The following is a 27,550-nucleotide window of genomic DNA, read 5'->3' on the forward strand; positions in this document are numbered from 1 at the left end:
ACATTGGAACTTCTTGGAGAAGAAGGTGCTGGGGAAACATGACTGCATGTTTGTCCTATTTTTAACCTCCTTCCGAAGTATTTCCCATGGTCACTATCAGCGTGTGTGTGATTCTGTATCACTGTTCTTGTGTTACACTCTATACTACAGTAGTTAAGCAGTTTCATAGTTCAGTTCCTCTGAAACTGTGAAGAGAGGTCCTGAAAATTTGCCATCATTACTTTTAATAATTTACTGTAAATCTTCATGATATTTCAGGTTTTCTCAACTCCTCTGTGTTCCCCATAATCAAAGTTTTTCTTGTGACAACCTTCCTAAGATCCTACAGTGAACACTTTAAAAATTAGTTAGCTTTTCTGTGATGACTTTCTGGATAAGATTCTGTGATCTGGGAATAAATTATCCGAGAAAAAAAAAAAAGGACTGTGCTTGAAAAATTATTTACTGTTCATTCTGTTTGTTCCTCTTTGGGAAATTTCCTATCTGCATGCTGCATAATTAACTTCCCCATCATTCCACCCTGCTTTTTCTGATCAGCTGCACCCCATAGTGAAGAGGCCTGTTGAGTGCAAAAGTATTCGTGACCTCCATCTGGTAGGGTGTCCCATTTACAATAGATCCCTTTCTCTTTCATCAGATTAGTCCATTCTTGTCATAAGACTTTCACCTTCCTTAGAAGAAGCAATATTTTTCTACAACAAAAATCTTTCTGCTTCACTAGTCCAGAGTTCCTCAGGTTTGGCCAAGGGAGAGCACTTTGACTTTGAGGGCTGTCATGTACCATTAAGAAAAAATCATGTTATAATACTTAAGAACTACTTCTCAACTGACCTTTCCCTTCTTTTGCTAAAATTTTAAGGGAGATAAGGGGAGGAAGACAGGCAAGATTTGCACTGAAATTTTGGCTTTTGGGGAGAATGGATTTTTGATTTTTTTTCAAATTAATATACCTGTTTTCTCATTTCATTTTTTGTACCAGAGTCAGACTGTTTTTTAACTCCTTCCTATCCACAGCCAAACCTCTACTGCAGTCAAATCCCACCCACATTACTTGCCACTTGGGTCTAAGTCTCCATTCTTATTGGACTCGACCATCCAGCTTTGATAGACATACAATGTACAGAGTTTTATGTTGATAAAACAGGAGACAAATAGCAAGAAAAGAAATGAGGTTATAGTGTAATACATAAGTCTCCATTTTATTTGATAGTTTCCTAATAATCACTGATCCTGTCTCCTAAAAGTGTACATAATACATGGTTATATTGGTTAAGGGGGTCCATTAAACATTTAAAATTTATATAGGATAACCTGTTTGATTCCCTAGACTCTCTGGAGTCAGAATAAGTTAAACCACCATCTCTTGCACAACTGCTGTTACCCCACATCTTCTAGTAAATTCAGAAGGGTTTTTTTAATGGCAATTATTGCTTTTTGACAATGTTGGGATAACAAAAACTCTACATTAACATGTACAGTTCAAGAAATGCATGCCCATATAAAAATCCAGCTTATGTAAGTCTCCAGTGGGTCAAGTGTTTATAGGTAGTCAAACACTTAATAGGTGTATCTAAAATTTCTCAACAAATAAATGAAAATAACTTAATAAAATACAATAATATCTAGCTATGGTCTTCTTCAGAAACCTTAATCTGCCTAGTACCTTTGTCCTCTTGGTCATAGCTTTGGCTAGAACAGTGAGGGGCCTTAGTTGGCATTAGTCATTCTGTTGTCACTGCTCCACACATACATTCATCAAGAATTTCCAGGTGCTTAGGAGTGTCTCTGACTAAGCAGAGACACTCTTATTGTTCTCACAAAACTGTCCACAGCATTCTTGCCTACCAACTCCATTGCCAACCTTCAACTGTCCTCTGACCAACACTACAGCTAATCTGCACCTGCAGCAACTGAACACTTGATTTTGTTTGTGCAGAGTCCCCTATGCCACATTGTATGAGATTTGCGGTGCTTGTGGTGACCAATTCTGGAGCACATATAGAGCGACTCAAGAGTGTCACACCTGTGCAAATAGTGCTGTGCACCTTCTCTCCTACTGCTTTCTTGAACTCACTAGATAGCACCATGGAAGCAAGCCCCAGTTGCATGTTCCCGTGTTACACCATTGTAGTCGGACAGACAGGCCGTTTTCTTTGGAGTGAAGCCACATCCACATCCCCACTGCTGTTTTTCACAGAGCAGAGAGCACTAAGGAGGCTGATAATCTTTTGGAAGGTGACACTTTAACTATCCTACTAGAAGCTTAGGATCAACAGAATTATTTTGCAGCCAAACACTGTTCAGAAGTTTGACTGCAAAGGGGAGGATGCTATCAAGCTATTTATCCCCAAATCCAGACTTTCTGTGAGCAAATACTCCATTGAGCTAGGCCTTGTAAAGCAGTCATTAAAGGTTATTATTTTGTTCTGTGTACAAAACAGTCTTTGGAAACAGCAAGAGAAAAATAGCATGCAATGCCTTTGGGTGGATTTCAGCAATCCAGGGCCTAAGTCAGAGTTTTCTATAGCAGCAGCCCTGGCTACCAGCTGCCAAACATAGTACAGAGACAATCAAAGCTACAGGCTACTTGGGATCAGTGTGCCCTCAGGGCATGTTCACTTCCTCACTGACAGCACAGATGTAAGAACACTGAATGCTGGATGGCTTTAAAGGTCTTCACTCTAGGTTATGTCAAAATATCTGCACAATGCTACGGGTATAGCCAAACTTTAGATAGCCAGGCATTTGAGTTTCCATAGCTGCACTGAAGCTTCTGCAGAAAATAGCTGTTATTTTCAACATTGCTGTCCCCAAGATTTATACACAGTGGTTTGTAGCTGAAAAACTACAGCTGTTCTCTATTAGGCCCCAATTCAACACAGTAACAAAACGCGTCCTTCAAGCCATCTCTATTTGGCAAAGCCAAGGAATATTCTTATTTCCAAGCGTGTGCCAAAGGGTTTTTTTATTTCAAAACTGAATTCACCAGGATATAATCGTGTACTGAAAGTTATGTCTAAGCACTTTTAGAGCCTGACATGTGCTCAAGTGCTTTAGTAAAACAGGACTTCTGCAATTTAATTGCACTAAGTGGATGATAACAAAAGACAACAACAGGAATAAATCATCTAACTGTGTTAAAGCTCATGAGATTGACTCCAGACTTCAGCCATCCCAAGCCTTCCGAAGGGTCAGACACTGTACCCTTGTTCACACAGAGCAGTGCCTGCCTCCATAAATAGTGTCATCAAAGTGAAAGGGCCTGCCTCTGAAGTAACCCACTGAGTACGAACATATGTGCTGGAGCCTGGCCCACACTGTAAAGTACAAAAGAGAGGTGAGGGAAGGAGAATTAGATTTTAAACAGATACTTGCCACTGTTGAACGGACAAAGGAGATTTATTTGTTAACACTTAATTTAGGCTGTGTCAAAATGCCACATTTGTGTACGAATAAAAACTAGCAAGAACAACATAATGTAACGGAAAGATCTTCCTTCAGAAACAGTTTAGTAGCTTGTCACACCTGTTGTACCTCACGACAATTACAGTGAAACAACATGGGAATGGCAGCAGTACTGAGATGCAGCACAGAGCAACAAGAGCAAACATGCAACAGATTAAGGAAACAGAAGCAGAGCTAGTAAAATTGTAAGCCTACTTAAGGAACATACTGCTGTTGTTATGAGAGCAGGAGCCAGTTCCGCATCCGGTTTTATGCAGAGTATTAAGAGGGCAAGATAACAGTGGACTGCTTGGCGTGTCTCTTCTGCACAGCCACTAACACAGTCCATAGACAAGCTACAAATGGGGTGTAGTAAAACCAGCAGACACTCTTCCAGCTGCCTCTTCAGTTCTCTGAACTATCACAGAGCAGTGAATATAACCCTAAACTCCATGGCCTATGGTCTCCCCTGCTCTGCCACATAGAAGGACCACTGAGAGTGACCCCCAGAAGGGACTGGAGCACCCAGCTACTGGAGTGATGTTCACAACCGACATTTATGCCATTCAGAGTGTGGAAGGGCAGAGTTAGGATAAAGTGTGAACAACCTCTCTAGCAAGAACAGCTGTGCTACATTGTACAGTCCAATGCTGCCATGTAAAGTAAAATCTGTGGCAGTTTACCTTAAACCATAAACCATGGCATTTTAGGAAGAAGAGTCCCTAGAGCAGGCCCTGTACCTTTCATTATTGAAGTGAGACAGACAGCTGGAGATAGTAATTGCTTCAGCTATTGCCCCTGCTGAATGTGTCTCAGCCCCAGACAAACATTTTACAAGACCTGTAACTCAGTATTTGAGAGAAGGGTGTTTCCAAAGGCCTGGAGCAGCCACACACTGAATGGGAAAATGATGAAGTGGAAAGCATTTGAAGTCACTCTTCCTTGGAATAAAGACACTTTTTTGCAACCTTGAATTTCATGCCATGTGAGACTCTCAGCATGCATGCATTTAAACTAACAACTGGAGGTATTTTTTCCATAGGTCTGAGCTGCAGTCCTTTAATCCTTACTCTAGCAAATAAAACTCTTCATATGAACAGTGACCCTCAGCTCTGGCCCACAGTTTTAGGGCCTTGGCCATTACAGTCACCTGGTTTAAATACAAGCATAGAAATTTGGAGTGAATTAAACAAATGGTAGCTAGGAAAGCCCCTACATGAACAAAGAAGAACTGCAGAAACGTATTGCGGACACCTGGAAAAGCCTGTCTCCTATTTGCAAGAAATATATAAACAGTGTTCCAGGGAGACAAGTCTGTAATAAAAACTAATGGTGAACAAACAGAACACTGGACTGAGTAGTTCAAGAGGAATCTTTTTTTTTTTTTTTTCTTTGAGACATGTGCTTCCCAAGCATTTTGATTTATTAAAACAATTCGTCTATATATTTGCATTGCTAATCAAATCACGGGAATGATGGTAGGCTTTCCAGTCTTAGAAAAAGCACGTTGAAGATTGAACAGAAAAAATAGGACCCAGTTCTGTGCACTACTACACAAGTGGGAAAAGTTCCCCTTAATATAAAGAGATATAAAGGAAAAGCAGCAAGTCGAATTTGTTCCTACTATTTACAACTATTTAAGAAAAAAACCCCAAACATTGTCCAGTTAAAATCACTGAGCCTTATCTCTAGTATTTAAGTTGGATGTCTAAGCTTACTCATACAACTAGTTACACTAATGATATGAGGAAGGGTGGGTTTCCCAGGGTATTTCCTGTCCTGCCTGCTCCATCACACACCTGGGAGATCCAAGAGAACACGTATCTACCTATGACTAAGAAAAGAACTCCGTGGTAATTCCGAATAGGCCAGTTTGAGAGAAAGGCTCAAGAAAGGTAAGCCTGTGGGTGTGGAAATACAGTTTGTGGATTCTGACGTTGACTAGGAAGAGACAGAGGTGAAACCTGATGTATCAGAGACAGGACAAAAACAGAATTTCTATGAAAAGCTATGAAAATACATAACTGTAAGTGCCCACAAATATGGGAGGAGCTTTTTCACATGAAACACAAAGTTCCCTAAAGCCCACTTAATACGCCAGGAAGGACTGTTTTTGAAGTTTGAGCCATCACACATAAAGATAGCACCTTTCTTATACAATCATTTCAAATCTGGTAGTACACAAAGCTATGAATAGTAATAATAATAAAGATTAAGTGTGTAGGTACAATTAATAGTTAATTTATTCTAAACTGCATTTAGGTAAAACATTTGTCAATATGGCAGTTATTTGTGAAATAATATTTCAAATAACTTGCATTCAATTTGTGTTTCTAATCAGCCAGTTATACAATGCAACATGAAGAGGTCAACTGGAACTATATCAAATACATGCTATATCATTAGAACAGAGATTAGTCACAATTATCTACCTAATCCATGTTAACTGTATATGCCACCATTATTGCTATTCTTTTAAATGCTAAAGGACAACAAAATGTATATAGGAAAGCTTCTCTAGCTTTCTCTGGGGACAAATTATTATAATATTTGCTCATGCTTAGAAAGTCAAAGGATTTGCACTTCGCATTATCCATTTGTTTAAAGGAAGGTTGTTTGCGATCTAAATATAAACTTAACTTCAGCAGTTTCCTTCTCTATTAATTGACTCATACTTGAGTCCCTTTATGTGATAAACATGCACAGCTAATAATCAATGATATGGTGACTGTGTGTACAGAACAAATAAGAAAAGAAACAAATATTCTGTGTCTATACTCACATATCCGAAGCGGAATACAATGAAGACCAAATATGTGTGCTTTAAGGACAGAGTCCTTAAAGGTCATTTATATTAATTTTTGATACACTGCTATTACACAAAAATAATCAGCTTTCCTCTCGTTGCCAAAATGCCATTGCCACCGTGCTTATTTATTTCAGCATATACTTGCTACAAACATTTGTTCTCAAGCCTAGCATTCATGTTCTCAAAACTTGGGATTTATGAAAAATTAAAATGACCTCTTTTTAATTTTCTTAACTGGAGCATGCGTGGTCCTTTTTGCATAAACTCTCATTCTTTTCTTTTTCATCATCATTATCATCCAGGGGAGCTGGGAAGCTACAAGGTAGAGATTCTTGTTCTTCCTGCTCAGCCCACACTGAAACTGCTCCAGACCATTTTGGCTCTTATGGCACTCAGTATCTGCTCTTTTCCAAAACTGAGCACTCAGGTTCCTCTCAACAGTGAGGAAAAGCTCCTTATCCCATGACCAAACAAAAAAAACACCTCAGGGCTTTACCTGAGTGAAGAAGTACTGTGTGAGGGGATGAGAGACCTAGAAGGTCAAAAACCTGTACTACATCTTCCAAACCTTATGACTCGTTTTGTGATTCACCCTCCAAAAAGACCAAAATTTCCTGTATTCAAATGACTTTTCAGCAGGAGTCATCTCACCTTTCAAGTTCTACCCTGCAACCCCAAATGTGTGGGATTGTGATTCTGTTATTTCAAAATGCAAAAGCACTAATTTGCACCTCTTTTGCTTTCTCCTCATCTTAAACACACAAGAATCAATATTCAAAGGCTTGTATTTCACTTTTGTAAGCATGTTTTTCCCTGCTGGGTTTATAACATGACCTGGCTGCAGCGGGCACACCTATGCCTGTCCCTCTGCCCAGAGCTGCACCAGGGGCTCTGCCACACACCCGCTGCCGGGTGGGCAAAGCACAGGAGGTCACACACAAACTGCTCATCTCAGCCTCTCTTGGTTTGCTGGAAAAATCCAATGTCATCCTTAAAGAAGTGCAGTTTCTATCAGATTTATACTGGCATAAAGTATATTAAACACTTGCAGATTTTGAGTGCTATGGGACCTTTGTCCAGCCCTCCTGCAGTAGAGCCTACCTCATACCAGAGGACAACCACAAGTCCCTGTAACCTTATATTGTCCTCTATATTCTCCCCACCTGCCTTCCTCATTTGAGTGGTAACATGTTGACTCTGAATAGCTCATTAACACAATTAAGCCCGCTCTACGTAGGAGCTCAGTATTCCCATGGCCAACTCTGCCACCATGAGCCTTTCCCCAACAGTTCCCTCCACTTCAGGTTATCCATTTCAGAGGCTGACTTCATTTCACTTTTTTAAAAGCCAGATCTTTCTCTGCTTACAGTCACCTGGCAAACGGCAGGGCCTGTTCTTCGAAGACCATATATTTTCTGAATGGCCAGCTAGGCGGAGAAGAAGGATAATGATGATGATGATGATGATGACAAGGATGATGATGATAATAATATAATGACTCAGTAGAAGCTATGCTCATATCTTGGAGGCAGGGCAGCAATTTCAGCAGTGGTAGCCCTGCTGCAGAAGCAAGCAGAACACGATCTCTTCTGCAGACCCCTAATGAAGAGCCAGCCAGGCATGATGGGACCTGAAGGACCTGAGCATACCAAAACTTTATGCAGTGGCAGTGCCTGCATTGCAGCTACCAGCAGCACGTGGCAGTGGCTGCAGCCAGTGCTGGACCTCCCAACTTCCAACATCCCTCCTTTAGGCAGCCTGGCTCCCTCTCTGCCCTCCCGCCGTCCTTCACACTCGAGGCAATTAAGCCAAGAGTGCAAAGGGAGACTTGGAGACTTACACCAAGGCATAACAAAGTTGCCCTGTGGTGTAACTTCATTCTCTAAGGGAAATCTTGAAAGAACAGCTGTAGTCCTCCTACACGTCGGTTTGGCTGCAAAAAGGTTCTGAAAATCCATATACATGCACCAAAGTATAAAGACGCTGCCTCCAAGGAAAAATCAGCTGAACAGGAGGAGTCGCCCTGTTTGGGTACCGCTCCTGAGGGGAAATCGTCTTTCCTGCAACGCTGTTTTGGGAGGAGAGTGCTGAGGTGCTCCAAGTCCAGCTCCCAGACGGCCGGGAATTCCTGCCCGGGCGCGGAGCCGCGGACACTCAGGGGCTGTCCAGTGGCCGCCCCCGCGCCCGCCGTGCCCCCGGTGACAGCCGGGGGGCTGACAGGACGGCACATGGTGCAACCAGTCACGCTGCTGGGACACAGCTCTGAGGGGTTTGTCTGACCCACAGGGTACCAGGGCACTCCCTGCTTGCCGTGCCAGCCTGAAATTCTCGTGCCATGGCAAGCAAGGGACAGATCCGGCCAGATCCCCAGCTGTGCTTTCAGCAGGTCCGCTGGGATGCTCCATTTCCACTCGGATCATTTGAGGTAGAATTCTGTGATTGATGTTCACGCTTTGGGGATTAAAGACGAGGGAAACGACCGATAATCTCAAACGATCGTAGCAAACCGTAGCGTTTTTGGAGCTAAAATCACTCCAAGATGCTAATTGCCTTCGGGTTCCTTGCTTCTTAGCGTTACAATGCACTAACTTCTGTCTTTGCGGTTCCCCTTTCGCCCAAAGCAGGTGCTTGGACTTAACTGGAAAGCATAAACCGCGAAAAATACAGAGAGGGACTGGTATAGAGGAAATGGACGTACAATTGTGCAGAATATCTAGAGCAGAAGTGATAACGTCTCTGCTGATACCCATCCTTGCTAAGGAAATGACAAAGTGTTATGCCCCATAAAATAAAATAAAATAAAATAATAAAATAAAATAATTTTTCTTTTAACGGGAATCACAGTTTTCTGACTACCGCAGAGTGCTGACCAAAATGTCTGTTTTTTCATGCAGACGCAATGACCCATCTTAGAGCACGACGCCCTTTATCAGCTCACATACCAAAGGGATTACGCCCTAGAAGTGCAGGCGCTGTGACCTGCAGCCCCTTTCCAACTCCACCAGCAGCCCCTCCACACATGACCAGAGCCGTGGCCTCCGTGTCGAGCCACTTCATTTCGGGAAGCACACCTTAAACTGGGCTACGAAGCCACTTGCCACCTGTCCATGCACCAAAGCCGTGATGGCAAGATCATGATGCTGCCATCGCCACAGCTATAGGAAATGGGAGGGTTGTGCCTGACAGACGCTTCCAATACCTACATTTGTCTCCAGGGGAAAAAAGAAAAGAAAAGAAAAAAAAAAAGCAGCGGAAGAGAGGAATATCCAGTCTCCAGGATCAGTGAAGGACCGCCAGCCTGACTGGTCCTACGACGCCAAGGAAGCATCAGTGCTGCCGGCAACAGCTTCTGCCGTGTCCAGAGGGGTTGCTAATAACTATCTTGAAAACACTTAAAAATAGTCCAGACGAGTTTCCCCTCCCTCACTGGGCCTCTGCGTTTCAGTACAAGCAGCATAGCTAGAGCACAACACAGCCATTCCAAAATGCAGAGAGATGTATTGAGATATGGTATCTCAGCACTTAACTCTGATTTTTTTTTTTCCTATTTGATTTTATTTTTTTTAAAGTTCAACTGACCCTTCTGGTCACCAACTTTCTTTGTGGTTCTCTGTAAGGATCGCTCTCCAAGAACAAAAAAGAAATCTCTGAGCTTTGATAGAGACTCTGGATGAAATTAAGAACTTCAAACCCCAGATTTTTGAAAGGAAAAACAGATGTCCTGTTTGTTGAGTATAAATAACTCCGTACGTGGAAGCCTTTTCTTTTACGCCGCATTAAATTTTATTTAATGCTGGGTGCATTTAAACTGTAAAAAAAAAAAAAAAAGAAAAAAAAAGGAGGGGGCAGCAAAATATGTGGGTGACAAACCTCTAAATCTTTTCCTCTCTCGAAAGAGAACGAAACAGGCAGACGGGAAACCCTTCATCTAGATGAAAGCGCACAATGTGTTTCCTAGCAGACCTGGCGAGCCTGCTCTGGTCAGTGCGGCGGCGAGGGGGCTGAGCACCGGCAGCCGGGAAGGAGGGAGAGAAGGGGCGGGAGGGAGGAGCGGCCGCCGGCCCCGGGGCAGAGCGGGGCGCGCCCGCAGGTGCCCGGCCGGCGCTCGGTGCCGCCCGGCCCCGCGCAGCTCGGAGCGGCCCCAGGCTGACTTACGTGAGCACGTAGTTGACGCTGACGATGCAGTGCGGGCGGGAGGAGCGGCTGTTGTGCACGATGGTAGCGTAGCTCTGCACCCACACCCAGCCGCCGTGCTTGGCCAAGAAGCGGTAGTACTTGGTGGTCACTTGCCCTTTCACCAGCACTGCGGGGAAAAAGCGAGGAGAGCCTCAGCGTGGCTACCGCCTCTGGTTTGATCAGCCCCGGGAAGGGGGCGCACACTCCCCCCAGAGCCCTGTGGGAAACCAGAGGGGTTAGGAACCCCTTAGCGGCACATGGGGAAGCGGCGGGGACAAGGGTGGTGGAGCCCCCCGGGCAGGGCTGATCTCAGTACCTGAGATCCTTATCAAAGGCTAATCGGGGAGGTTGGTAGGGCCGGGGGGTGTCTGTGTGTATGTGTGTGGTAGGCTACGGGAACTGAACCCCACACACCCCCATCCTGTAGTATCCCCATCGAGATTTTATTCTATAAATCTGTCTTTGGGGGTTATCTCTTCTCGTTACATTCTCTGTAAGGAAACTTACCGTAAATTAATATCCTTTTTATTCATCTATCCGTGTATTAATGTCATCATGATAGCAAAATAGAATAAAGTACAGCTCTCCGAATCAGGCTCACTACTGCAGTCAAAATTAGATACACAGATTTGTGAGACTTGGTGGAAGTGGAACAAAAGTATTTGAATTTCACTGGCACGGCTTTTCGGAGCAGGAAAAAAGTGTTTTCCTAACCAGAATTTGAAGACCGCCTGAGATTTGTGCAGGGCAGTTTTTGTCCTACAACCAAAAAGATGAGGACGGAAAAATAGTCTTTCATTGCCAATCCCTTCCGTTTGCCACCTGTGTCCAACTCAGAGTTCAGTTGCTATCTAACCTTGTTTCGCTAAAAGCTGAAGCGGATTTTGCTTGTTCTGCCCTCCAGAGAGCTGGCTTTTAGCGTTCCGAGCTAGAGGTGAATCCCAGCAACCCCAAAGTCCATCTGCAAAGGGAGAAGATGGGGAGCAGGGTTTTTAACAAGAAGACCATCTCCTTACACAGGTGATGTGCACAACGCAGGTGAAAGGTGTCACAGCCATGGACGTGGTGGTAAAGGGTCTTCTCTATCAAGTCCTGGGGCTCGTAACCTGTTAGCTCAGCTACCCTGCAAAAGACATCAGCAGCAAATATAAGTGGGTGAGAGGACAGGAGAAGAGGCCTGTGGAAGAAGGGACAGGCTAGGGGAATAGATTTGGAAATAACCCCAGTTCTACCTGGAATCTAAGAATATGAGCTTCATGTCTAGGCTGGCCCGAAACATGAACATATTGCTGTGGAGTTTGATCTCCGTCACGGCGCTGGGTGGCAGCGAGTGGCCCACGGCCACCAAGCCAACGTTTTGGTAGCAGCCGTCGAAGGGGGACATGTCCAGGCTGTACTGGCGGATCTTCAGGTACCCGCTGCAGTGAATGACCTGCCGGAGACACAGGAAAGTTTGGCGGCTACCTAGCAGAGGGGAAGGGTGTGCTGAGACAGGCGTCCCTCCCCACGAAGGGGGCCCGAACAATACCCCGCACCCCTCCTGCCGGTGCCGACGCGGCTGCCGGGCTCCCGGGAGCTGCTGACCTGCGCCTCTGCCCGGCAAAAACCCCCTCCTTTTGGGAGTTCTCTGCGGTTCTATCGGGGTTGAGGTTTTTTTCCCGTACTAGAGTTCAGCGTTAATCTAAAGCCCATTAGAGTCAACGAGATTTTTTTTCCACTGGCTTAAGTGGTTTTTGGCCCACCTCCTAACTGCGCTTTTATTATTCTTCTAAAAAGGAAAGACGCGGAAGTGCCAATCCAGTTACAACTTTGTAATGAGGAGTGTATGCGCGTGAGAGAAAGCGTTTACATGTGTGCATGTGTCACATGTGTAAGATACGTCTATTATATAGATGGAGCAGACGCAATCTATCGCCAAAAAGCACCTCTGATTTAAGTATTGTCTCCTAAACGTATCCTTGCAGATGACTGCTGTCTACTTCCACTCTTACTTCTCTATTACTAAGATGTGTCTTCTTGCAGTTACCTCGGCAGATGTTCTTGGTCTACGGTACATCGTGACACAACATCTCTCCTCGGGTTATGGGTACAACCCGCTCCTCGGCGTTGTGCGGATGACACAAAGCAGCGAGGGGGTAGGAGAGGGAGCAGGGGCTCTCCTTACCGAGGAGCCCCGAGCAGAACCATTTGCGCCGGGGCAAAACCCTCGACTAGGAGAGCTACACCTGCAGCTGACGAATCACCTAACGAAGAAACAAATTAACCCGGGGCTCGCGTTGTATCACCTGAAAGCTGCCACAGGGAGCCTCAGTGGTTGTGCGAGGTTCGGTTCAGAGAGCAAAATTTTAAAAAAATAAAATAGAAGCCCCCAAACAAGCGTCAAGGGCAGCTTGATTGCTTGGTTTTGTGGTTTGAGCTCTTCAACCTGGAACTCTGAGATAAATTAACCACATGAAAGAGTCCTGGGCTGGGTAAACCCCCGCGAATAGAGGTCTCACGCCCTCTTCTCGTCCCATTTTCACCGCCCTCCCGGCGCAGGAATTAGGGAAGGTTAGTGCGGGGGGAACGGGGATCCTGGCCGCGGGCACGCACCTTGTAGCCCCCGCAGGTCAGGCCCGCGTTCCTCTTGGCCAGGACGCACTTCATCCTCAGGAAAAAGGATCTCTCGATCTCGTACTCTGGGAGGAGTGAAAGGCAGAGGTGGGGTGAGCCACAGACTCCTCTGGCTCCGTGCGGTCCCCTACGCGACCGCGGCGGCCAGGAGGGGGCGGGGGCTGTGTACTTTACCCTGCACGAAGTGCGAGTGGTAAGGCTGATGCGCCGTCAGCACCGCCGTCATCTCGTCATGGTCGGCGGGGTGGATGTACTCGTAAATGCTGTTGCCGGTCAGCTCTACCTGTGAGAGAGGAGGAGAAGGAGGAGGGGAGGAGGAGAGGGGCTCATCGCCGGCACCGCGCACCCTCTCCTGTCAGTCAGGGGGGTGGTGCAGGCAAGCACAGGGGCTAGCAGACCACCCAGCGTACCTGTGACAAGCCCAGGTGCACCGAGGCAGTCTCCGAGATGTACATGATCTTGCCATCCGGAGCCACGACAAATATGAAACCGTCCAACGTCTGCAGAAAGGGGTTGGGAATATAAATAAATCAATAGATAGACAGATAGATCCGTGAAATACCTGTCCCTCTGACTTATTCTAGCAAACAGGCGTCGATGCGCAGGCTCTGATTATTCAAAAAGTTGGAAGGAAATGGGCAAGTCTTGGACAAGAATCCCTCTAAAACTCTTGGACTCCTGAGATACAATCTCATAGGGGCCGAGCTCAAAAGTAATGCAAAGTGCCTTGGAAGTATCTAAGACGAGGTCCTGGCTATCTGGTGATTAATATATGGGTCCCAGAAATCCTGAATACTCCTATCCTATTTCAAATGTCACAGCGGGGTTAGTGTTTGCATATTTTGTAAGGAGAAGTTAAGCGATCAAAGAGAATCTAAAACTCTCCGCAGTGTAAATAACACAATTTGTCAGGTACATTTCAGCAGACACAGATGGGACTTCTGGGTGTGCCAAGAACAGAATAGGCCCTTCAAAGGCCACATGATTCCACCAGAAACACGTGGTGATGGTCACTGATAACATTCTTTGGTATTTCAGAGCGCTGCGAGTTTTCAGAGGTGTCCTACCTGATTTGTGTCTCTGCTAATTGCGGTGCCAGCTGAGCCCTTCTGTCGCGGACAGCCTTCCCTAACCTGTCGCTAGAGCCTCTCCCTACCACACCACTCTGAGCTTCAGAACATCGGTGGTATGTGTCACCTTGTTAATTAACTGGGGAAAAGTCATGTTCCTGTACCTCAGCAGCCTGGGACACACTGTGAATCCCTCTCTGTGGACCCAGTGTTAGACAGTTGTGAGGCAAAGGACCCAGAGGGATCAAGCCACAGCCCCAATAAAAAACACAACATTCAGTCACGGCAGTTCACGTTTCTGAAGTCGTTCCCCTCCTGCCTATCTTTCTATTAAACACTTGAACAGTTAAAAATTAGTCAAGGTGGCAATCAAAAGCTCAGAAGAGGGAATTATTTCTTTAATCATTAATACCACATGACTGTCGTTTCCAGACTAGTACCTGCAAAAGATGGGATCCCAGTTCCCGTCCAACATTATCCAGTGGGCTGGTTCGGCTGGAGTGGCCCCAGGCTTCTCCAAGTCCTGTTATTTAAGACAAACAAAAAAGAAAATAAGGTCAGGAGATGAAAAATTTATTCGTGTGGGCCTGATGGGGGGGAACATTTTTTTCTTGTATACACTCTAAAACATATATACATACAATCTTCGGAAAACTAGACCTGACTTCGTTGCGGATAAAAGCCTCTTTTGTGCATTTTTTTTCAATATCCAATTCCTCAGAGAAAAATACCCGAATACCTATTTTGAGTTAACGGTGAAGTTAATTTTTAAGACCTAAGTGAAACAGCATGCCAGAACAAAGTGTTTTTCAGTGCTGCCTTCGGCTATTGGGAACTGTCCCCTTGAACTTCAGGGAAAGCGTCCTAACTTCACGATTCTACAGACAAGTCATTGTCCGACGGCACGGACCGCCCTCCCTCCTGGCCCCCTAAGTCTGTATCCGGGATTCACCTCTATCCCTTCCATCTCTCCTCCCGCTGCTCCGGTGGGCGGGATGGTTCCCTCTGCAGAGAGGGGTGATGTACCTCCGTAGAGCCCCTTCCAGAAATCAATCTCTCCGTACTTGTCTAGTGTTTTACACGCGTCTTGTTTTCTCCTATGCAAAGTGAGTAGTAATAAAAGCCAGGTGGAAGGTACTTCACCGGAGTAAAACTATTCATGGACGATGCCTTTTCACAGTGTTGTTGCTGAAATAATTTAAACGGGTCAGCTAAAACCTTTGAGGCTTATGCCATGAAATAAGTCTCACTCCGACACGCACAAGCAGTAAGATATCCTCATCGATGGATGGGGTGCAGGTCGCAAGGAGACCCGAGTCGGCCGGGTGTGCCCATCCCCGCAGTGCGGGTTCGGGAAAGGCAAGACCCCATTTTCCGGTTATTTCGAGTCAAACAGACGAGGTGCTGACAGCGGGCAGCCGCGGGCATCCCTCGCTATTGACCGGCCTCGCCCAGGTGTTTGCCGGTCCGAGCAAAGCTAACGATTTCCTCCGCGCTGTTTGAGCGGGGCATCCCAGCGCGGCCCCTGCGCGCTCTCCCCACCGCCGGAGCGGTGCGCCCCGCTCGTCCCCGCCTTTCCCTTCCTTCTCCCCTCTGCCTCGTCCACCTCTTTACAACAACTTGTCTCTTCACCACTCCTACACTTTTCTCCTTCCTCCTTTTCATAGCCCTACAGAGGCAGGAGAATTTCTCTGGCCCGTTCCTCATCCTGCAGCCTCAGCAAGTACCAGGTCGCCAGTCAGAAACAGGCTCCTACCCATTAATTCTTCCACGCCAATTAACGGGGAGCCAGCCGCCAGGATGGAGGATCACCTCCGCCCCCTGTATTCAGGAAGGCGCTGATAAATCTTACACAGCTTCCAGGGAAAGAGAGAAAAGCCCACGGTATATTTGTTTTTCCCGAGCTCCTCGGAGGTTTCTCTACTGGGGAGCCAGGACGGCCTGCTAGCGCTGAGGCTGCTCCTTGCCACGTCCCCCCACCCGGAGGGAAATCTGAATGATAGATTTCTTTATTCAAGACTAAATCTGCACTGCCCGCCTATGATTTAAGTTGCTTATTAATCGAAGTTTACGGCTCTAATTATTCTTCTCCTAAAAGGGAAAATAACCCGACCCCAGCGGGTTAATGAACAGCTCACGGGTATTGCAGGTTAACCTCTCCCGGGAAGGCGGTTCTTCACGGGGCGCTGAGCTCCTCGCTATGTTTCAGGTGGAAACCCCGCGCTGCTGGGCTGTGTCTGTTCGTGGTTTATAATTAAACGTTTTCACTTGTCTACCTGAACCGGCTTATTGAAATCCTGTCACATGAGGCTATCCTTTGTGCTGCCCAGATGTTTTCAGCACTTTCAAGTCGGAGACTATTTCTATTCGTTGCCAATCCCAGCCTCTCCCGAATCGACGGCGTCTCCTGATGCCCCTTAAATACTGTTTTTAAAGATCATAAGAGAAAGCCCCCCTCCCTTAATTTTCCCTCCCCCCGTCTATTCCTTTAACATCCAATTTCCTTTTATCGAGGGGGCAAACTGTGATTTCTTGCACTTGACCTACCGCAGAAAATTCTGCAAATCCTTTGATTGCCTATTTAAAACAAAACAAGGAAATCAGCTCTCCCTTTTGCTTCAGGATTACGCTTGGAAACAAGATCTAAAGATTCTCTTGTAATTTGGAGAGCCAACAGCATAATAGCTTTGGAATAGAAACAAGCAGCTTTGTGAGGGGAAGGATAACTAAGTCGTTTTTAGGCAAAGGATTTTCCCAGCTAAAGTGGCCGAAGACAAAGCAAAACATAATCTATTTTGGAAGATTTCCAAGTTATGCCACATTAACCTTAGCACATAAAATTTGCTTTCTTCCCTGCGGCCCCTCCCCCACCGCGGTCTGGTTTATCATATTTACATAAGTAGCCTTAGAAGGGATGTATCTATTATGGATCTAAGGAGCTAGAGAGCTCAGATTTCATTTGGAAATAGAGGGGAAGTTTTACTGTTGCTTAATACTTCATGCATTGTAGAACCATTTCCATTTAAATACCTCGGACCCACGGATTACCTCCATGGACTGGCTGCATGGGTTTTGTAATTTCCTGAAAATGAGATTTCGATTTATAAAACAAGAAACCGATTAGTAACCAAATGAGGCGAAGTAGATCCACTAAAGTTGACCTAATCCCACAGGCACCATTTAGGTCAGTTCTTGGAGAATGAATGATGAGCAACTGTCTAACATAAACTCAAGGCACCACCCAGCTGTGTTATTCAAGAAGAAGAAAAATTTTTTTTAAAATGGATCAAGCTTTTATTTCAGAATGAATTTGATACTCTTGCCAAAATATAGATTATATGCTCCTGCCTAACAAACTCTTTCTTCTGTCTATCAATGTCTTTCACTCGAGGAACTTTTTTTCCTAAGAAGATGAACTATTTGTGCCACGAGAAACTGTCTACTGTCGTGAGGGAGGAAGGGGGAAAAAAAGAAAAGGGAAATAAGTAAAAAAGAAATTAAAAAAAATAAAAAGAGAAGAAGAGCATTTAATTCAGCCTATCGCTCAACGCTACCCAGCAGTCTGCACCCATATTGCGCGGAACCTGCGCGGAGCGAGCGTGCTGACTCATCGCTTCTCTCAGCATTTTCCGGCAGAAAGCCACTGTGCTTTCCACATCAAAAAGCATGTCCATCGGTTTCATGGGCTCGCTACACCGGCGGGTCCCTGTGAAATGCCTTCTCCCACCCAGCCGTGCCCACCCCCGGCACTCAGAAAGCCCCTCCGCACCGCCAGCCTGTCCCCCAGGCCGGGCGCACGGCCAGACCCGCCGCGCTCCGCTGCCTTGGCTCTGTCCTTCCTTCCCACCATCTTTTGATTGATGCAAGCCTTGATGTCGGCAGCCAATGGAACCAGGGGCTGGGTGGGCACCGTCCCTATCCAGTGGCGATGCTGTTTCAAGAAGCTCCTCTGTCCCACGGAAGGGAGAAGAGACTCCTCAATCGTTTCTAATTTGATCTAGTCAAAGACGGAGGAAGGCAGGCGCAGGGAAATGAGACTCCGAGAAGCCAGGGCAGCTCCTTGGCCCTGGTTGATCTCCGGGTTACTTGTCCCTCCGTGAGCATCTGCAGCACAGAGCCCACCTCGACCCCGTCCTTTGTCTGGCAATAGCAAAGGGGGGAGGGGGTGGCCGGTGGGGGTGGGGTGGCCAGAAGATGCAAGCCCTTATCTACTTTGCGCTGATTTGCCGGCTTTTAAAAGCAGTTACGGCGATTTCCCCAGCGGACTCTCCGTCATGAAACCTCAGCGCAATCCGGATTCACGGTAGCGGGCGACTTGACGCCCCCGTTTAAAAACACTTAGTGGAGAGCCCATCCTGAACTCCAGACCCGCTTCTTTGGGGGCCAGATCCTTGAAGACAGCTCCCTCCGGGGCCAGGGAACCCTTGGGCACCCATCCGGGGGCTTTGCCCCTGTCTGGCCGCACCGCCCCGCACGACCCGGCCAGGCCCAGGGAAGCTGGCTTGGAGACGAAGCCACGTATGCAGGGAGTTCTTTCCTGTTGCTGTGGATGGGCAGAGGGAGAGGCTGGAAGGGCTCTCCCGGAGGGAGCCCGCTGCTGTGGGGCAACGCGGGGAGCCTGCCCGACCAGGCAACCGCAGGGACTCTTCCCTAAGTCGGGTCCCAGCAGGTCCATTGCGCGTTTCTCTTCCAGGAGTTCCTCAAAACTGTCTCCCCGGGCAGCGGCCGCCGCTGTTCTCCCAGATCTCCCCGCCGCCTCCCGGGGGCCGCGGTCCGGGAACGTCTCCGTATGCTTTGGTTTCCCTGCGTTTTCCTAGCCCTTTTAAGAGCCGCTCTATGGTTATTAAAGAAGGAGGAGCAGCAGCTCGCTCCTCGCCCGCCGGCGCCGAGGGGGATGCTGACCCCACGGAGGGCGCGGGATGCGGGCCCCCGGTCACCTCCGCCCCGGGGCTCACCCCTTCCCTGCGGCGCCGAGGCGGGCCGGGCCTCGCAAGCCGCCCTCGCCGCGCTGGGCAGGCCGGGGAGGGGCGGCCCGGGCACGGGCACTGACTTCGTTCAACCTGCCCAGCAAAGCCTCTCTACAGGGAGGACGAGAATGCCACCTTCGTGAGCGGCTCCTCAAGTAGCACCTTCCCTGCCTCCCACTGCCCCTCGCCGGCACTGCTGCCGCCTTAATACCAAGGGACAAGAGGGGCACGGGAGTTGTTTGGGAAGAGGGAGGCAGGACAGCTCAGTCACTATCTCCCACGCGGTCATTCTTCCTCGCTGTCCAGGGAAAATGACAAATAACAGCTTCGGGAGCCTCGGGAACAGAAGCACGTCCTAGTCACCGGCAAGCCAAAAGGCAACTGGATGTTGTATCGAGGAATTAGCTTGATTCGATTAACCATTTAATTAAATCGTCTGCAGCCAGCGCTCTCTTCCGCTATCGCCTAACGCCCGACAGAGCTGATTTCCCAGTTAATTTAACAGGCAGTGGTTAATGATAACTCAAAATCTGGGCCAAATGAGGCTTCTGTGAAGGAGTGGGTCGCCGAGCGCTCAGATGGAATAAAATAAGTTATGCTTAAAAAAAAAAAAAATCTGCTCATTTCCACTGCCTGCGGATGCCATTAGCAAGGTTTTGTAAAGATTTATTATCTCAGTAAATCACACGTATTCATTTGAAGCAGAGATAAGTTGGCATTCCTCTTTCTTTATAAAAATAATAATAATAGGGAGGAAAAGCCCTGTTGACTAAACAAACATCCCTTTTAAGAAAATGGTAGTGGAAATAATGCTGAGGCTGTTTCACTATAAAAAGAAATACCAGGATTTTGGCATACACGGGGTAGCGGAATTGCGCTTTGAAATGCAAACAAACGGAACCGTGTCCAGATTAGAGAAAGGAGAAAAAAATCAGAGACATTTTCGAGCACCAACTACTTATTCGTTTCTCCAGAAGACTCAAATTCCAATAGCCCTTATTTCGAAGAAATAGGGGAAGGAAGGATTTCCATCAACGCACACGCTGTTTATATGCAAGTTGAAAAATATCCTCCAACATGAAAACTGTCGTATGTTTAGACAGGAAATATGACTTTTCCCGCTCTTCTTATTAAGTAGTCTTTCTAAAACATACATCTGTTTTTTTTGTTTTTTCCAACGATCCTGGTAGTTCAGTTCTGCTCTTCGCATTTTAAGTTCACATCAAAACTGGAATTAAACAGAGATTCAGCGTGGAGAGTAAACTGCTGCTTAAATGAGAAAAACTTCTGTAAGAAAATAAACATTGAAACCTAATGCTCAATCATTTCCCTTTGCAGCAAGAAAAACAGCATTAAATCACCTATCCACGTGGGAAACGGATTTTTTTTTTCCTGTTGATCTCTTCCCCCTTTAAAATAAAACAAGGTTAAGGGTTTCAATATTGAAATGTTAACCATCCTCATTCGCCGAAAGTTTATGTAAACGGAGTCTCTGCTTTTGTCTCGAAAAGCAAACGCCTCTCCACACCAAAACGATCCCTTCTCACTAGGACAGACTGCAAACTCTCTTTTTGCCTCTCTGGTGGCATATGTAGAATAGGACCCTTAAAATATTCCTAACTAGAAAAGAAAAACACAACCCAAACAAAAGTGATTTATTGTGACACCTGGGTTTTTTGTTTGGGTTTTATTATTTTTTTCCTCCCTTCCCTTCTCGATACTGCCGAAGGTTAGTGAAGAATTACCCTACAATAGTAATAGTGATCGCATCGTTTTTTGGCGGAAAATTCTTTTAGTCCTTCGACATCCTGGAGATTTTTCTACCTATTTTTTTGCGTCTAGGTTACTTACCATTAATGATTTAATATTAAATTGAAATATTAGTCTTTATTAATAATGAACGTTAAATCGGGAATCGATTTATTAAGAAATCCTGCTTGAAACATACAAACAAACAAACAAACAATCCTTAAAACTCTTCCTTAACGTCCTTAGAAATTTACCAGATATTCACTCTTTCCAAAGCTGTCTGATCACCGAAAAGCAGTATAGGTCTTATACTCTTTCTCCTCCTGGATAGAAGTGTTTTAGTACTGAAACGATACAAGAAACCTACGTCTTGCACTTTTCGTCCTTGACAGTTTTTAATCTGCTGAGGACCTAATAAAGTGAAATTGAGGGTAGAAGGAACAACCCAGGCGTTTCAATAATTTGTGAGAATTGCACAACCATTACGAGAGAGAGTTCGTAGAAAAATCTCTGTCCAGTTTGTCGAGTTTGTCCAGTGCCACTGCCTTGTGTTTAGATGTCTGTGGTGAGAAGGAAACCCCACGTGTTTATTTTGTGTGTGATTCTCCTGGTATTTCACTTCCAAAAAACTCTTGTTCCCAAAATGAACCCGAAATCTACCCACCTTCTTTCTCTATAGGGATATTTCAGACAGAAAAATATGCAGACAAGCGCACACCGATTCTGTCCGCCCTGTCCCCAGCCCCGCGTGTGCGCGGTGATGAGGAGTGTATATCTTTCTGTACGTGATTATTTACAACCAGCTCTATGCAAGCACTCTCTGGGCAGATGGAAATTCACTCTTGTACGGGGGAGAGGGTGTGAGAGTTACCCTGGAAGTGGAGCTCGCTCTTACGGAGACAACGTTTCTCTATCCTGACTCGTCCAAGATCTCTTCAAAAGTACGACATGACACTCTGGCGTGCTCCCGAGCCTCCTGCTACCCATCTCCAGTGTTTTGGCCAACTCATCGGGTCTGTCCCGATGCTTGTATCGCTTTCCTCCCCAGGGAAATACAAGCAAACCGACCTCCATTGGATCCATCCAACATCCCTACCCTGCCTCCTCCGTTCAGAAAGACTTGTCCTTTCCGTGCGTCATTTGCCCGGCTGCCACTACCTGTTCTTCCTTCCCAGAGAAACGATGACTTTTTTTTTTTTTTTTTTCCTGGGTGGGGGCACTGGAAAACCAGAATAGCACCCCTCTTCCTTGCCTTCCTCCTCTCCGCCACAGCCAGACAAGGACAAGCGCAACCGCAACGGGAGCCCAAGCTGCTCCACCGCGTTCCCGGAGCCCACTGCGTCCCCCAGGGTCCCGGGGAAAATCACCCGGGCTTGGCTCCCGCTGGGCCAGGCACAGGCGCAGTGCCGGGAGGCCGCTCGTGGGCGCCTCGCTCGTGTTGAATCGCGGCACGGGCGAGCGCAGGGAAACCTCCAGGGCCGGGGCCAAGCCGAGCCGCTCTCCCCGCTCTCCCAAGTACATGGGAGACAGAGGGAGCCCGCGTGGGTCCGAGGGGAAGCCGCCCGGCCCCACGCCACGTTGAGACCCACGCTCCCGGGCCTTTGTACCCCACTCGCAGCGCGCCCCCGGCCGCGGCCCTGCGCGGCCCCGGGGATGTGGGGGCGGCGGTCCCGCGTGGGTCCGCAGCCTGCTCGGCGCCGGGCCTCCCGCGGCAGCGCCTCGGAGGGGTGAGCCCTCCCGAGCCTGCTCCCCGCCTTTCTTTCTAATGCGCAGTTTGCCTTTAATGAGGCTATGAAGGCTCCGCTGCCCCCGAGCCCCGCTCAGCCGCCCCCTCTGCCTCCGCACTCAAATTAGCATCTGCTGCGGCCGGCAGCGGCCCCGGCCCCGGCGCGCTTCGCCACACGGTTCCCCAGGGCATTCAGGCATCCTGCGCTGCCACCGAGGGACGGGGCTCAGCTATTCTTCTCTTCCCATGATTACTCACAGCCTACAAGCAGCACCATATGCTTCTTCTGATCAAACAACCCGCTACACAGGCACCAGTAATTGACGAGACCTGCTCGGAATCACGCAGAAAGGTAGCCTACTGAGACCGCAGGAGTTGACAAATCATTGCTAATAATCCTTTTAGGAACATCATGGGCATCAGGGTTTGCAATAGCTTTATTTTTGTAAAGTATGCTCTGACAGTATAAAGGATAACTCCGTCTCCTTTGAAACAGAGGACTGTCCCCCATAATGATCTTCAAGGTGGCAAAGCAAGTAGAAGAGGAAAGTAGCTTGATGAAGACTTTAATTATTATTTTTAAAGGTTTCATTTAACCCCTTCTTTGGTTACAAGCGACTCAATGATATGGCAAGTTGTTTAAAGAAATGATTGTAAAATGCACTGGATTGGAAATTATTGCCGTGGACTTTAGGTATAAACATTCATCCGTAACCTGCGGCGGGGGGGTATTACCTCCCCCAGTCCAAATGACTGCCACATTGCATATTTATTTTTAAAAGTAGAACTAGTACCAATAATCCACAAATTGAACCGGGAAAACAAAACAAAACAACAACAACAAAAAAGAACTCCTCAAACCACCAAAACTAAAGCAAAACAAAACCAGGCCATATACACACTCTTGATTTGTAAAAAACACAGGCCAACCGAGTCGAGATACAGCTACAGAAAGCACATGGGGACAAAGCTATATTACGTTGTTTCTTGTGTACACTCACTTTTCAACAAAAGATGCGGCGAATTTCGTATTAGGTCAGGGGAAAAAAAAAAGCTCTTGATACTTTTCCTTTCATACAGACTGCAACTCCATCGAGTTGATCTAAATAAAAGGTTAGTGAATTTTTTCAAAATTTTTTCCTGAAAGTCTTGCAAAATCAATAGAGTGAGAACACGAAAGAACTTTATTCTGACTCTCTTAGCTTTGTGTTGTTTGTTTTTCTTGGCAGCCGATCTAGAAGCCCAAAGACAGTCCCTTTAAATCCTGATTCTATTTAAAAGCAAAAGACACTTCAGAACGCTTAAGTTTTCTTTTACTGGACAGGCCTGTTGTTGCTGCCGTGGAAGTCAACATGAAGTCTACTGTTGCCTGTCGAGGAGAATCATGTCTAGGCTGGGACACTGGTTTTGCAGCACTGGGTGGGCAGGGGGCTTGAATATGTCTGGGTGCAAAACTCCTGCTAAAATTTTCCGAGGGCGATTAACGCCCTCAAATCGCCCTTGTGATCCTCAGAACGAAACACAGCACACTGGTGATGTGGTTCAGTGTGCTCGACTTATTTATTTAGGCTGGGTGTGAGTGAGCACGCCTGCATGCGTGCCCTGTACCTGTACATCGCACCTTTCCTCGAGAGCTGAACTAAGGCTTTAGGACTTTGCATAGACTTATGTAAGTATTTACCCGTATACTAACTCGCCCTCACAGAATGACTATAAATAGGGGTGAATCGTGCCCTCTTAGGCCACGGGTGTGCTTGGTGGGGGATGTACATTTGACTGGGAGACTGGGGGGAAAGGAGCCCCGGGTTTGCTTTAGCAGAACACATAGCAGAGCTCAGTGCCTTCAAGTATTGGCAAAAGCACCGTAAGTCTCCAACCAAACCTGTCATAGGAGTGAAAGAGAAAGTATCTACAACAGAGAAAAGTGACAGCGGAGGGCACCCTGTCTCCGAGCGCACCACCCCATAGGATTGACCTTTTTTTTTTTTTTAACGTAAAAGCGATAAATGACACCTGCATAGGAATGGAAATAGAGGTAAATAGGCATCCCACCTACCTTCTGGAAAAACCACTCTCATTTTTAAATAGCTGGTGGTGAGTCTGATTATGGATGCTTTGTCCAGCTGAGAGGTGATAGCGGAGGGCAGGGGTAGTAATTTAGCCAGTTCATAAAATTCACTGTTTTCTTTCTCCCGTCTAGTCCGGGCAGCATTTTTGGACTTTTCTTTCATCGTGTTTTTTTCCCGCTTCCTTGCTACAATTTAAACTCCAGAGATTCATCCAAAGGTGGAAGGGAAACTCATCTGCAATTCGTCTCTCCGGAGCATCAGGCGGTGATTCTGAGCGCGGCCATTACTCAGAGAAACCGTTCTGTTGTGTAAAATGCAAACAAGTATCGAAGAGTAGAGGTGTTCTTTAAAAAGAAAAAGAAAAGTATATATGCTCTGAAAAGCAGAGTCAATTGGGTGGGAAAGGCATTTATCCAATGCAGCTCAGCACTCCAAGCAACTGCATTTAAAAAAACAAAACAAAATAAAAGCTAGAAGATTGAGGCACCAGACAGCAACCAAACGATGTATTTCTGGCCTTTTTTCCTACTCATGGCGGGCAGCATAACTCCTCGGAAGAGGGTCATAGTAATCCCGTTTTTTCCCGTGATCCGTTGTCAATCCGAGGGCCGAAACGCACGGCCGCGGGCTGCCTTCCAGGGCGCTGGGTGACTTCCCGGGAGCCTCCCTCTGTGAAGACAACAGCAGTCCTGGGGTGAGAGAGCCGGTACACGCCGCCGCAGCGGAGCCGCGAGAAATAATAATCAACAGCCAGCCTCCGGCGGGTGTAGTATTTTCTCCCACCAGAGGGGAAAGAAAAAAAAAAAAGAAAAAGTGTATTTTCGCATCTAGCGCGCCCGTGGAGAAGCCTGCCTCGCACTCTCCTCCCACAGCCCTCTCACTTCCCAGCCCAGGTGTGCACTGCATGACCAGAACGAAAGCGCAGCAGAAAGCAGTCCCCGGCTCCCGGCGTTACCGGGTTTGGTGCTGCCGGGGCTGCGCCGTCCCCTTCGCGCTCCCTCGGGCCGGCACCGCGGCGGCGGCCAGACCTCCCCACGCTCCGCGCTGCCAGACCCGCAGTGAGGGATACATTCCCAATCACGGAGTATTTCTGCTTGTTTTCCTTTTTCTCTTTTTTTATTTTTCCCCTTTGATTTTCCTCTCTTCTCGGCTAGTGTCCTCATTCCTCGGCTGGGGTCGGGGGTGTCTACCTCAGCTGCACCCCAGCCAGGGGAGGCATCCTCTGCCCAGCCCTGCCCCGAGCCGGAATCCACCCAAACATCACATTTTTCCAACCAAATTATCTTTCCCCCCCCCCTCGTTTTCCACTGTGGGTAAGCGACCCACAGGCTAGCCCCGCACATCACTGCGGTTCTTCGCTGGGGCTGGAAGCTTGTGGTGGCTTGTGATCTTCTTTTTACCTACCTTGAATCCCTGAGCCCGGCAGCCTGCAGAGAGCTCTCCCGGGGTGAGGAGCCCAACTCTTTAATTGGCTCATTAATGGCACGGGGAAAAGTTTGCGCCTGTCACTGCTCCTCGCACCGATGGGCAGACAGACATTGCCGCCTCCCCATCCCCTTTATCGGCTCCCAGGCTCTCCGTCTCACATAACGAGGGGTGGGGTGGGGTAGGGTGGGGTGGGGGGCGAGGTTGATATTAATGAAGAATCCCTAATTTGCGGCTGAGAAATGCCTAATAACTTCTTGATGGCTAAAAGCCTTTTAGCACAACTTCATTTCTCTCCAACTCCCCCCTTGCACCCCCACCTCCCGGCCCCCGGCCGAGCCCTCCCTTAATGCCACTCACGGAGCCGCCTCGCTTCCCGTTGGCCGCCGCCACCCGCGCCCGGCCTCCCACTGGCGGAGGGGGCGGTTGCGTCACGCGGACACATTCCCACCCCTCTCCCGGTCTCCCCTCTTTCCACTGTGTCCGCCCTCTGACCTGGCGGCGCGGCCGGGAGGAGTGGGGACACGCAGACACCCACAGGCATACACAGACACACACACACCTTCCTCCACGCCTCCCCGCTGGGGGCTTATGCGTGTTGAGGTGGGTACATTTTGGCCATCGCCTCTCCGCTGGGCACCAGGGGTGGGCGGCCGAGGTCCCGCGGGACTGTGGGTGGTGAGGATCGCCGCAGTTTTACACACTCGTGCACATTTCTCCACCCCAAACCCAACCGAGCAAGTGGTCGCGCTTGGGAGAAATGAGCTGCGGTCACGTCCCCTGCTGCCCCCCTCCGTGACACCCCTAACTTTCGCCGTGTACGGTTTTCCCCGGGGCTCATGCGGGACAGCGTGAATCGGGTCCCGTGGCGGAAGGGGAGAAGGATGGAGAAAGATTTCAAAAATCTTTCTTTTAAAAAATTTTAAAAAACGCTGGAAAAAAACCCCAAACCCTCAAACAATCTCACGAACAGGTAAAAAAAAAAAAAAAAAAAAAAGGAGAGGGGAAAAACCCAAACCCAAATCCTCCTACATTAGGAGATAGAGCCGCTTTAAAAGTGCCCTCAAAGTGGATGTGGGGTTTCTCCTTTTTTTTTCCCGGGGAGCGGGACTATTCCTAATCTCGCGTGTCCCCTGGGGAAAATAACCCGAAAAAAATGACGCTGCTCCTAAAACTGCTGGCTCCTGAAAAGAGTAGATAGAGCAGAGAGAGAGAGCCTAGAGTGGTGGGAGAAGGGTTGTAGAGTCATTCCTAAAACCATAGCGGACTCTCAAAAGACTGACATAATTGCCAAACCAATCGGTGCGAGACTTCGACTAAAATAACTGTTTAAAATGAGATTCCACCGGCAGGCAACAGTCGGAGTATTTCGAGGAAGAAGAAACGGTCTCAATTTTCTGAAGAAGAAAACGCCAACCAAAAAAAAAATATTAGCCTTTGAAGCACCTCATCCCTTTTGCTCCGCGGGCGGCTGCAGCTCGAAACGCAGGCTTGCAGTGCAG

The 27,550-nt window shown here is 47.5% G+C and overlaps 1 protein-coding gene across 1 annotated transcript in view; it reads right to left on the bottom strand.

The window, feature by feature from the left end:
* The window catches only part of SIM1 (SIM bHLH transcription factor 1), a 50,927-nt gene extending 24,713 nt beyond the window's left edge, over positions 1–26,214 (bottom strand). The window contains exons 1-9 of the mRNA XM_048299763.1: positions 26,028–26,214; positions 24,611–25,292; positions 14,553–14,635; positions 13,453–13,542; positions 13,217–13,325; positions 13,022–13,107; positions 11,662–11,861; positions 11,446–11,552; positions 10,409–10,556 (exon numbers count right to left, since the gene is read on the bottom strand). Coding sequence (XP_048155720.1) covers positions 10,409–10,556; positions 11,446–11,552; positions 11,662–11,861; positions 13,022–13,107; positions 13,217–13,325; positions 13,453–13,542; positions 14,553–14,635; positions 24,611–24,785 — 998 coding nt within the window. The 5' untranslated portion in view covers positions 24,786–25,292; positions 26,028–26,214. The remainder of the gene's footprint in view (positions 1–10,408; positions 10,557–11,445; positions 11,553–11,661; positions 11,862–13,021; positions 13,108–13,216; positions 13,326–13,452; positions 13,543–14,552; positions 14,636–24,610; positions 25,293–26,027) is intronic.
* Positions 26,215–27,550: the final 1,336 nt, after the last annotated feature.

The sequence above is a fragment of the Corvus hawaiiensis genome, chromosome 3 (genome assembly GCF_020740725.1).
Source record: "Corvus hawaiiensis isolate bCorHaw1 chromosome 3, bCorHaw1.pri.cur, whole genome shotgun sequence".
NCBI classification, from domain to species: domain Eukaryota; kingdom Metazoa; phylum Chordata; class Aves; order Passeriformes; family Corvidae; genus Corvus; species Corvus hawaiiensis.